Below are 11220 nucleotides of genomic sequence, written 5' to 3'. Positions count from 1 at the left end.
GACATTTACTAAATCATGCGCCCTGAACTTTCATCCATGTTATAATTTTTTTACTAAAATTGGACAAAAGTCCTTAAATTTAACAATTTCAATAGTTCAGTGGGCATTTTTAATGACCTTCAAAGTTCAAGAAACATAATTTGGTACATGTCAAAGTTCGGGGACAAAAATCCTAATAAGTCTTATTGTAATTTTTTGTAAGTTTTTTTGGTTATAATAGAAAAAGGGCTTTTTTCATAAATGTACAACAAAAATAAAATAATTACAAAAAATGTGCAAAAAAAAATTATTTTAAAAATTTATACATTTTGAAAACTTATTACATGAAACCATACATTTTTAATATGTTTATTAAACCTCAAAATAAACAATTTCGTAAAATTAATTAAGCAGTTTTATAAAAATAAACAAGTTAAATTATTTTTTTATTAAAAGATAAATGTTTATTATCTATTTTAGTATGAATTATTGTAATTTAATAAGATTTTTTTTAATAAAATACAATATCAAAATTATAAACATTAATGTACATAAATATAAATCAATACTTAAAATTATTAAAAATAAACATGACACGTAGAGTGATATAATAAACATATGTGAATATTATTATTTTATTTATTAAAGTAGTATGTTTAATAAATAGAAAACAAAATAAACATATATATACAAAGTATTTTATATTATTAGTACGTTTATTATAATTGTAAACATAAAAATAGACATAGTCAATTTATACTATACTAAAATAAGTATATTTTCTTTCTATTGTTTTTATATATTGATTATTTTCTAATGAGTTAGTGAACGAGTTTTTTATTGAAGTATAATTCTTACATCAAAAAATAAATAAACAAACATATCTTTATAAATTCCACAAATTATTTAATTAAAAAAAATAAACACGACACAATTAATAAACAAAGAAAAAGATAAAGATAAACAATTTTTTATATATATATTGTTTATTTTCTAAAAAATTACTAAAAAAAATAAACATAACACACGTGTAGAGTGATATATAAACTTATGTGAATATTATTATTTTTTTTATTAAATTAGTATGTTTAATTAATAGAAAATAAAATAAATACATATATAAAATATTTTATATTATTAGTATGTTTATTATAATTGTGAACATAAAAATAAACATAGTCAATAAACACATATATAAAATGTTTTATATTATTAGTATGTTTATTATAATTGTAAACATAAAAATAAACATAACTAATATTACCATATATATACTAATCAATAATTATTACCATATATATTATAATAAAAATTGAAAAAATGCTTTTGATTATATATAAAAGTGTATGAGAAAATGATAATAAGTTTTTTTGCACATATTTTGTAATTAATTAAAATAATGTATACAAAATTGTAAAATACCCATAGAAAAAAGCCTAATTTCTTAATTATTTAATAAATATGTGTGACCACCAAATAAAAGCACATCTAATCTATCAAATTTAAATTGCATAAACGTTAATTCATTTCCTATAATTTATTTTTTAAAAAAAAAATCCATAAAATTTAAATTAATTGGCTCCCTTTGGTCAAAAGTCACATCGATTAAAGCCTTTTAATTTTGCATGTCCCCACTTTATTGTATGGTGATTTTTCATGTTAATATTTAATTTGAAAATTATGAATGCTTTTCAAAATAAGCAACCGTACTACTTATGAGTATTGATTGGAATAATTGGAATAAACATGACAAGTTGACAACATTAACTTGCATATAATAATAATAATAAGGGATATTGGCGCAAAAACAACCTGAATTTTACGGTTTATAACACTTAACCACAAAAACTGAATTTTTGGTGGCTAAACTACCTAAACTCTGGTTTCGTTTTGCTCTGCACACCTCCGTCCAAAAATCACAGGTAAGTGCCACGGTAGACTATCCAGTGTCCACGTGTACAAACTTGTACACGTGGCAAGTTTTTAGTGGTCCACGTAATATTATTTTAACAAATAATTATAAATATTTTAAAAAAATTAAGAAATCCGATTGTTTTTTTCTTTTTTAATTTTTTTAATTTAAAAAAATATTTTTTTTTACTTTTTTTTTCTCCTTCTTCTTCTTCTTTCTTCTTCTGCAACTATGGCTGTCAGAGCCGCTTCTTCTTCCTTCTCCTCTTCCTCTTCCACCCTTTTCTCCATATCTCCAAAGCTAAACCCAACCACCAAACCGACTCTCTTTAACCTCCACACACACAAACCTCGAATCATCAAAACTCTCAAATGCATCCACTCACCTCCTTCCAAACACTCGCCTACCCAGAGAAATGGATCGCAATGCTCCTGCTCTGTCGTTACCTTTTCACCATTACAGACCACTGACCTCGTCCTGTCTAAGCTTCAGAGGCTGGTCGCCGAGTTCCAGTCGTTTTCGGAACCCATCGACAGGGTCAAGCGGTTACTGCAATATGCGTCTCTTCTTCCGAAGTTTGATGACTCGTCCCGGGTTGACTCCAACCGAGTCATGGGCTGCACCGCTCAGGTATGGCTGGCGGCGAGTTTGGATAAGGAAGAGAGAATGAGATTTGTGGCTAAAAGTGATTCGGAGATCACGAGAGGGTTCTGTTACTACTTGGTTTCGATTCTCGATGGGGCGGCACCGGAGGAGGTTTTGACGATGAAGAGATTTGGAGGCTTTGAACGTGGGGTTTCCTGGTGGGCAGCGGTCGAATACTTGGCATAATGTTTTGATGAGTATTTTGAGTGTTACAAATACAACTTGGAGGGGCCACTTCTTCTACAGAAAAAAGAAGAAGAAAGAAGAAAGAAGAAGAAGAAGAAGAAAAAAATAATAATTTTTTTAAATTAAAAAAAGTAAAAAAGAAAAAAAAATTCTGATTTTTTAATATCATATGGAGTATATATTGGAAAGGAACGATATTGATGTTGAATAAGATATCATAAACTTACCGTTATATCTTTCTAAGTCAATATCAATGGTTGATCTTAGGTCTATGGATCTTAATCCTAATATGGTTAGGTTTAACTTAGTTGTATTATTTATGTTCTTCAAGTTGTTCGTGGATGCTAACTAATGGTTCTGGTAGATTTTTACATCTTGGGTACATGATAGTTCAATTGACTGTGAGCGTTGATCATAGATATGGAATCTATAGCTTCTATAAGTATTTAGAAGTGAAACGATGATTTCCTTCGAGCTTAGCTGAATAGAAATAAATGATTGAGGCCTCATTTCAATAATTATATTAATTTATTGAAGTATCATTTATAGGTAGCTAAGTGTTTTAAGGATAAAATACATTAAATGGTAGAACGGTAAATTTATCCCTTTTCGATGTAGATCATCTATAGAGGATCTTTAACTATTAGGATTGTAATAATGGATGATCATAACGTATCTATATCGTGGTACATATAGAACATTCTGTATAATTGAGAGTTCTATTCAATAACAAATCTATAGTGGCGCAAGGCGAAATTAATAAGTTAGAGAATTTTACCAAGTAAATTCTAGATTTACTTATTGAAAGCTGAGGAAAAGAGGTTTTAGGGTTAATTTATTAATTAAGAGACTTTGTATGGTCTAATTAATAAATAATATAAATGACAATTTTATTTGATAATTAATTATAATTATTAAATAAATAGTTTTGACATTTATAGGATTGAATTGGAAACTATGGTATTATTGAAAGAAGAACAAGTGATTAAAATAAAGTGGCAAAATTGTAACTAGAAAGTGGTCCTTTGTATGGCCAGCTTTAGAAGTGATTTTAACCCAATATTTTATTCTTTTTTAATCCATATAATTCAACCCTAAGCCCTAGTTGAAATACTATAAAAGGAACATGATGCTCTCATCTCATCCACTTGACAATTGATTTTCAACCTGCCAAAATTTAGTTTCTAACTCTGTTAGAGAACTAGTAGATGAGAGACACCTTGTATAGTGATTTGAAGCATCCTTCATTGTTCTTCATACTCGAACCCTTAGTGATAGAGTGCCATGCCCACACATAGAAAGTCAAGTACTCAATCATAGTGAGTAAGACGGTGGTAACCAAACCCGAAGTTGAAAGAGTTTGATTTTCCTTTGCCATACAGTCCAGTTACGTGGTGCGACAACATGGGAGCAAGTGCTTTGGCTGCTAATCTGATTTATCACGCACGTACAAAGCATATTGAGTTGGATGTTCACTTTATTAGAGACAAAGTGATCAAGAAGATGCTTGAGGTTAGATATGTTCCCTCAAGTGATCAAACAGTCGATTGTTTAACAAAAAGTTTGACAGAATAGAGATTTTATTTCTTGGTGGACAAACTTGCAGTGATTGAAACACCCTCAAATTTAAAATGGGTTGTGAAGAAATGAAAATATCTCACTGGTGTGAGCTAGCAGTAACTGCATTACTGGTGTGAGCTGACAGTAATTGCATTTTATGTGGTCCCATTATTATAACAAATACTGTTAGAATATTCTGTGTGCAATGTTTATTATGTAACACGTGTAAATATTCTAGGTCATTCTTTGTACATTATGATTCAATGATTATAAATATAATCGATTAGCCAATGATTTGTCGAGCTGAATTTTCATTTTGCTATTTCCCTTTCTCTGTTTTTTTTTTTATTTTTTCAACTCTAGTTTTACCAGCTTTTAAACTAATTTCATGTTTGGTTTGTTGTAATGATAATCGTAATGAAATCATGATTACTATTATAATGTTTGGTTTGCTTTTAAAAGTGATGTAATATAGTAATGATTACATCATATAAGGAAATCTCCATTACATTAAAAGACCTAAGTAATGAAGATTACATTACAAAGACTAAGTAAAATAAATCTAAAATGACTATAATACCTTTTTTTTTAATATAAATTTTAAAAAATAAAATAAAGACAATTTGATCAATTTATCACTTTCATAACCATTCTTATTGCATTACATCACTATTATCATTACCATTACATTTCACTAAACCAAAAGAAGCATTGCTTTTTATAGTATTTTGTACAGTAAAACTAATTAAAAAACAAAAAATAGGACTTACACAAAAAGGGACATAAATTTTCTTTAGGATCTAACATTATACAATTAAGAACTAATAAGAGTACAACATCTCACAAACCAAACTCAAAGTAGCACTCTTCCTCAGCAAATTAGCTAAACTTCATAATTAGCAATTCTAATCTACAATGTTAGAAGTATCCTATCCACTCAGGCACAAGCAAATGTGTAAGAAATACAAACTTCGTTCTTATGCAAAGTACATGCAAATTTATCCATTTAAAAACTACCAATAAACACTAAATACAATCTCAAAAGTACTTAGGTAGCAATATTAGAAAGAAAACATATTGATGACAGTCAATTAGTAGATGCCCTTTCCACTATAGTTAAACTCTTTAAAGAAGGAGAAATCCACAGCAGAGCATCTCTCAAGGTTGATTCCATCTCTAGTTTACATTTAGTGAAAACTCTAAGATGCTCCCAATTCACTAAAGGAGTACGACATATCTTCTTCATTTTTTGGGGGAATATGAAAGCCTTCAAGTATAGAATTATGAAAATGTATTAAAATAGACAAATAGACAATAGTAAAAACTTGAAAATAACAACACAAAATCATCATACCTTTTCTGAGTAAATATGCAGGCTCACAATATTCATGGAGCAATTGAGATTCACAAGAAAAATCATCATATCAATAAACCATTTTGCATCATATTTCTTATAATGATCAAGAATGATGAATTTTCCATTCAACAAATTGGATGACCCTATTGATATATTATGATTGATATGTCCTTCATAGCAAAATGACACTAGTTTTGGAGCTTCAATTATAACTTTCGTTTCGTCTTTAAATGGGGAAATGAACCTCAACTTCAAACTTTTCAAGTGATGATTGGAGATTTTGAGGTGCTTTGATCGCAACAACACCAAATCGCACAAGGTCAAATTCTCAAGCTGATGAAAGTTTGAAATAAGATATTCTAACGATGATGACGACTCTTCTGCACCCCGAACACAAATCAATAACAGATTTTTAATCGCCTTGCATACAGAGAGATTGGTTTTTTCAAAGGAAACACCAAATAGTTCCAAAGTTTCAAGATTTATCACTTCAAGTTGCACTGGTATATCAATATGGCATTTAATTTGCAGGAATTTGAGACTTGAGCTACGCATATGGAGCTGATCGGGATAAGGTCTTTGCAAATGACATAGCTGCAAACTCTCAAGAGAAGGAGAACCCAACAACAACTTATCTACCACATCAGTATCAGCAAACCGAACAAAATGCAATGACAACAATTTCAAGGATGGAAAATCAAAAGAGTAGCTAGAATCCAACTCCACCTTAGTCAACTCCAAATTAGTCAAATATTTTGAGTTGATTACTAGTGTTTTAGGTAAGCTGTAGAAAATTGGGTAATTCTCAGATACATCTATGGCCAAAGAAAGGTTTATTTTCTGCACCTTATGATCAACTGCAAAACCTAACCATTTATCTAAACGGCTAACTAAATGTCTTTCATAGAATTTCATTCGAAGCTCAAAAGTACTTAACATTGATTCAAGGATAAAGTGCCTACTTGTCTTGCAGTGTTCCAAACATTTGTCCACAAAATTGAAGAACTCTTCCTGGAAATGAGATTCAGTATTTGAGAAAGAGAGTTTAGGGACTAAATACCAGATGAGTTTCCAACGATTTGAGAGGAGGCAAGTCCGAACAACATCCTTAGTAGGAAGAAACGAGAGTATGTGTACTATGATTGCATCAGGTAGTTTTGAAATTCTGTCCTCCTCCTCCTCCTCAACCATCATCATTGATCTAGTTTCAACTCTTCTCTGATCATCCATAAATGAATGACCCCTGTGAAAACTACCAACAAAGAACCCATCAATGAAAAAAACCCTTTTGATTGATCATGGATTTACTGTGTATCAAGAGAAAATAATAAGGATTCCAGAACCAACTTTCTTAAGAAAAAACAAGACAGAATCGTTTGTACTTACGTGTAGTATTCAGGTGCAGCAGAAATTTTTCACATGGAAGGTTTGGGTTAGGGTTTAGGTTGAAAAAAAGAACAACACTTCACTCTGTTTTTTTTTTTTTTAAGAGTAACACTTCACATGGCGTTAAACAATGATCGATAACATAGATATATTTTTGGCATGTTTTATATATTATTATAATTTTGTGATAAAGGAAGAAAATTTAATTATATAATATATATTAAATAATAATATTTTAATAATTTTTTAAAGATGATTATTATTGGAATATTTTAGTACAAAAAAATAATAAAAAATAAGGGATTTTTTCATTTTTACATTTTAAAACAGCTTTTTTTTTTTTTTCTTTTCATTTTTACGAAATTCTACATATAAACCCCTATTGCAACTAGCACTACAACTAAAATTGCAACAAAAAATCGTATAAAAACCCCTGTTGTAACTAGTGCTGCAACCACTTTAGAAACTCAAACCGTAAATTTGAAAAAAAAAAAAAGTAAAAAAAATAGTATATGGAGTAATTCTCTAAAAATAATGTGTAAGAGTGATAAAATAAAATATATTTTAGATGATCTAGAAGTTTTTGACACCTTTAAAAAATGTTACGATTGAAGATGCTTTTATTCGTAAAAACAATTATTTTACTTGGAAGAATTGGTGTGTGTCTTTCACGTGTTGGATTTACTTGCATTACATGCACTTTGAGTATTTTTTTTTTTTTTTTGAATAAGGAGAGCTAGGGTCGACCTTAAGTTGAAATATGCCATATGTAAAAAAAAAAAAAAATTAAACCCTTATTATAAAAATAAATAGTATTTTTAAAAATTATTAAAAAATATTATATTTTTTAAAAAATAATTTTTTAAAATAAATGGATCCTAACCTGCCTATGCTTAGGGCTGGCCCTGAAAGGGCCTACCTACTAAGGTGGCTCCTTTCTTTGGGTGTTACCGAGAGAGCTTTTACTTTGCTCTTGAATGTTCGTCAAAGTCCAATTCGTGTAGCCTCTCTCACCTAAGATAGGGTGCGTCACCCAAACCGCACCGAACAACTAGTGGTTAATGCTTTTCTTAAAGTAGAGAGTTGGAAAATGGGCTCGCACCAAAAATTTACATTTTGTTCTCTTTTAATTAGGTATTACTTATTGAGTTTCCCTCTTACATAAACATATAATTATTCATAATGTTAATTTAGATAAAAGAAAAAATTGAACTAATTGATATTACCCATTTCTGACAGAAAAAAAAAAACAAATAAATTAATATTACATACATACTAGCCTTATTTATTTCTATTTACAGATTTAACTGTTCCTATATGAGTATACAAACATACAAGGGGAGTTTTTCACCATTGTTTAGATCTTAAAGTTTCTGTAATTGATCACAGATTGTAACATTGCTATAGTCATAGTGGAAGAGGACTCCTAAGGAAGTTCAAAGAGAATTTAGACTCTCCATAATTTTGGAAGAAGTTCGAACCTTTATAATTGATTTTCATGCTAACACCCCTCCCTTATATTTCTTTTTCACTATCAAGTTTCAATTCAAGTAAGCCTTGTTTACAGTTCTTTTAATAACTGCATTTCAAGGAAAACACAATTCTAATGAATATTTTTGCTTCTACTTTCAACTGAAAAACATATAATGGGACACAGTTATAAGTAAAGAATACCACTGAGTAACCATTGCTTTTTATAATATATACTCGTTAAAATATAACATTATACAGCTAAGAAGTAAGTACAACATCTCAAAAACTAAACTCAAAGTAGACATGCCAATTTATCAGTCCAAATGAAGTAAACACAATCTCAAAGTACAAATGCAGATATTAGCAAAGAAAACTAATAAAAGACAGTATCACTACACAAAACCATGGTTTAAAATGTTATGCCTTTTCCATTATAGATAGTCTCTTTAAAGAAGGAGAAATCCACAGAAGAGCATCTCTCAAGTCTGATTCCCTCTCTAGTTTACACGTAGTGAAAACTCTAAGATGCTCCCAATTAACTAAAGGAGAACGACATATCTTCTTCATTTTTTCTGGGAATATGAGAGCCTTCATGTATAGATTTAAGGAAATGTATTAAAATATCAAAATTGACAAATAATATAAACTTGAAATAACAGCACAGAATCATTTAAGAAAGAATAAAAGTAAGAAACACACCTTTTCCGAATCAATATGCAGGCTCACTATATTCCAGGAGCAATCGAGATTCGCCATAAAGCTCATCATATCGATAAACCAATTTGCGTCATAATTCTTATAATAATCAACAAAAATGAATTTTCCATTCAACAAATTGGATGACTCTATTGATATACTATGGTTGATATTCCCTTCATAACAAAATGATACTAATTTGGGAGCTTCAATTATCACTCTAGTTTCATCTTTAGAAATGCTATTAACCCTCAACTTTAAACTTTTCAAGTGAGGATTGGAGATTTTAACATGCTTTGAACTGCACAAGGTCAAATTCTCGAGTTGATGAAGGTTTGAAATAAGATATTCTAAAGATGACAAAGCCATCTCTTTCGTATGCCAAACACAATTCAAAAAGAGATTTCTAATTGCCTTGCATACCAAGAGATTTGTTTCCTCAAAGGAAACACCATGCAGTTCCAAAGTTTCAAGATTTATCACTTCAATTTGCAATGGTATATCCATATAACCTTTAATTTGCAAGAACTTGAGGGTTGAACTGTGTATGTGTAGCTGATGCGGATAAGGAGGTAGAAGATGACATAACTTCAAATTCTCAAGGGAAGGAGAACCCAACAACAACTTATCCAACACATCATTATCAGCAAACTGAACAAGGCGCAATGACAACGATTTCAAGGATGGAAAACTAAACGAATAACGCGAATCCAACTCCACCTTATTCAACTCCAAAATAGTCAAATATGTTGCTTTAAGTACTAATGTTTTAGGTAAAGAGTAGTACTTAACATGAATTAGGTAATTCTTACATCTCTCTACAGCCAAACAAAGCTTTATTTCCTGCACCTTATTATCAACCGCAAAAGTTAACCATTTATCTAAGCAGCCAACTAAACTAGTTTCATAGAATTCCATTTGAAGCTCAAAACTAGTTACCGTTGATTCAGGGATGATGTGCTTACCTCTCTCGCGGTGTTCCAAACATTTTTCCACAAAATTGAAGAACTCTTCCCGGAAATGAGATTCAGTATTTGAGAAAGAGAGTTTAGGGACTAAATACCAGATGAGTTTCCAACGATTTGAAATGAGGCAAGTCCGAACCACATCCTTAGTAGGAAGAAACGAGAGTATGTGTACTATGATTGCATCAGGTAGCTTTGAAATTCTGTCCTCCTCATCCTCCTCAACCATCATAAATGATCTCGTTTCAACTCTTTTCTCAGCCACTGTGAAAACTACCAACAAAGAAAATCAGTTTACTTTGATTCATATCAAATCTTAACCAGAAAAGAAGAAGAGAGAATCGTTTACCTGTTGGTGCAGCAGAATTTTTTCACTTGGAAGATTTGGCGTTAAGTGAAGAGAGGATTAGGGTTTAGGTTGTGTAGAGGAAGAACAACAACACTTCAGTCTTCCTTATATCATATTTTTATAATATGTTAACTTTTAATTTATATTAAATATTATATATTTAAGTGTCATACAAATCACATATAATTTTACTTAAAATTATCGTATAAAATACAATTCAATATAATACAATACAATATAAAAAAAATACAATACAGGATTCCAAACGAACCTTTTTTTCGAACCCAGGACCTCCAAGACACACCCACCCACCTATGACCACTTGAGCTAGCCTCAAGTGATTCCAAATGAACCCTAAAATACTTAATTTACAACTATAATAGTTGTTCTTCTATGGTTACACAGTAATTCTTAATTGTTTGTGCCACATGTATATAATTATTTTGCTAGTAAAATTTTTTGTATTTTTTTTTTTGATGAAATAACAACTTTATTAAATTTAGTATTCGGAGTACAAGATATTCAACAACATAAGTGGAGCGTAGCTTATTAGAGTAATCCCGAGAAAGTCTAGCAACAGTATGTACTAGTCGGTTTGTTGATCGTTTAACAAAATAAATTTTAATATTAGGCAAAGAAAGCAATAAAATTTTACAATCTTGAACAATGTTGCCAAAAACAGAACATAAAGGAGAGTGGATCCGAATTGCTT

General features: G+C 30.1%; 2 protein-coding genes across 4 annotated transcripts; both read right to left on the bottom strand.

Moving 5' to 3' along the window:
* Window positions 1–5051: 5051 nt before the first annotated feature.
* LOC115709197 (FBD-associated F-box protein At5g27750) lies at window positions 5052–7186 on the bottom strand. 2 transcript variants are annotated; one of them, XM_030637254.2, is made up of 3 exons: window positions 7026–7186; window positions 5637–6891; window positions 5052–5549 (listed from the first exon to the last, which is right to left on the bottom strand). In XM_030637254.2, exons 2-3 carry the CDS (start codon window positions 6867–6869, stop codon window positions 5370–5372), a joined length of 1413 nt encoding a protein of 470 aa, XP_030493114.2. In that variant the 5' UTR covers window positions 6870–6891; window positions 7026–7186; the 3' UTR covers window positions 5052–5369. The 2 variants fall into 2 exon arrangements, with proteins under 2 accessions (XP_030493114.2, XP_030493115.2); XM_030637255.2 differs by having other exon boundaries at window positions 5637–6882; window positions 7026–7161.
* A 1516-nt stretch (window positions 7187–8702) lies between these two features.
* On the bottom strand, window positions 8703–10617 carry LOC115709202 (F-box/FBD/LRR-repeat protein At5g53840). 2 transcript variants are annotated; one of them, XM_030637258.2, is made up of 3 exons: window positions 10509–10617; window positions 9198–10432; window positions 8703–9086 (listed from the first exon to the last, which is right to left on the bottom strand). In XM_030637258.2, exons 2-3 carry the CDS (start codon window positions 10389–10391, stop codon window positions 8916–8918), a joined length of 1365 nt encoding a protein of 454 aa, XP_030493118.2. In that variant the 5' UTR covers window positions 10392–10432; window positions 10509–10617; the 3' UTR covers window positions 8703–8915. The 2 variants fall into 2 exon arrangements, with proteins under 2 accessions (XP_030493118.2, XP_030493119.2); XM_030637259.2 differs by having other exon boundaries at window positions 9198–10423.
* Window positions 10618–11220: the final 603 nt, after the last annotated feature.

Source organism: Cannabis sativa, chromosome 3 (assembly GCF_029168945.1).
Source record: "Cannabis sativa cultivar Pink pepper isolate KNU-18-1 chromosome 3, ASM2916894v1, whole genome shotgun sequence".
Lineage (NCBI taxonomy): Eukaryota > Viridiplantae > Streptophyta > Magnoliopsida > Rosales > Cannabaceae > Cannabis > Cannabis sativa.
Note: the sequence above shows the minus strand (reverse complement) of the source record. Positions and strands in the feature narration are given on the sequence as shown.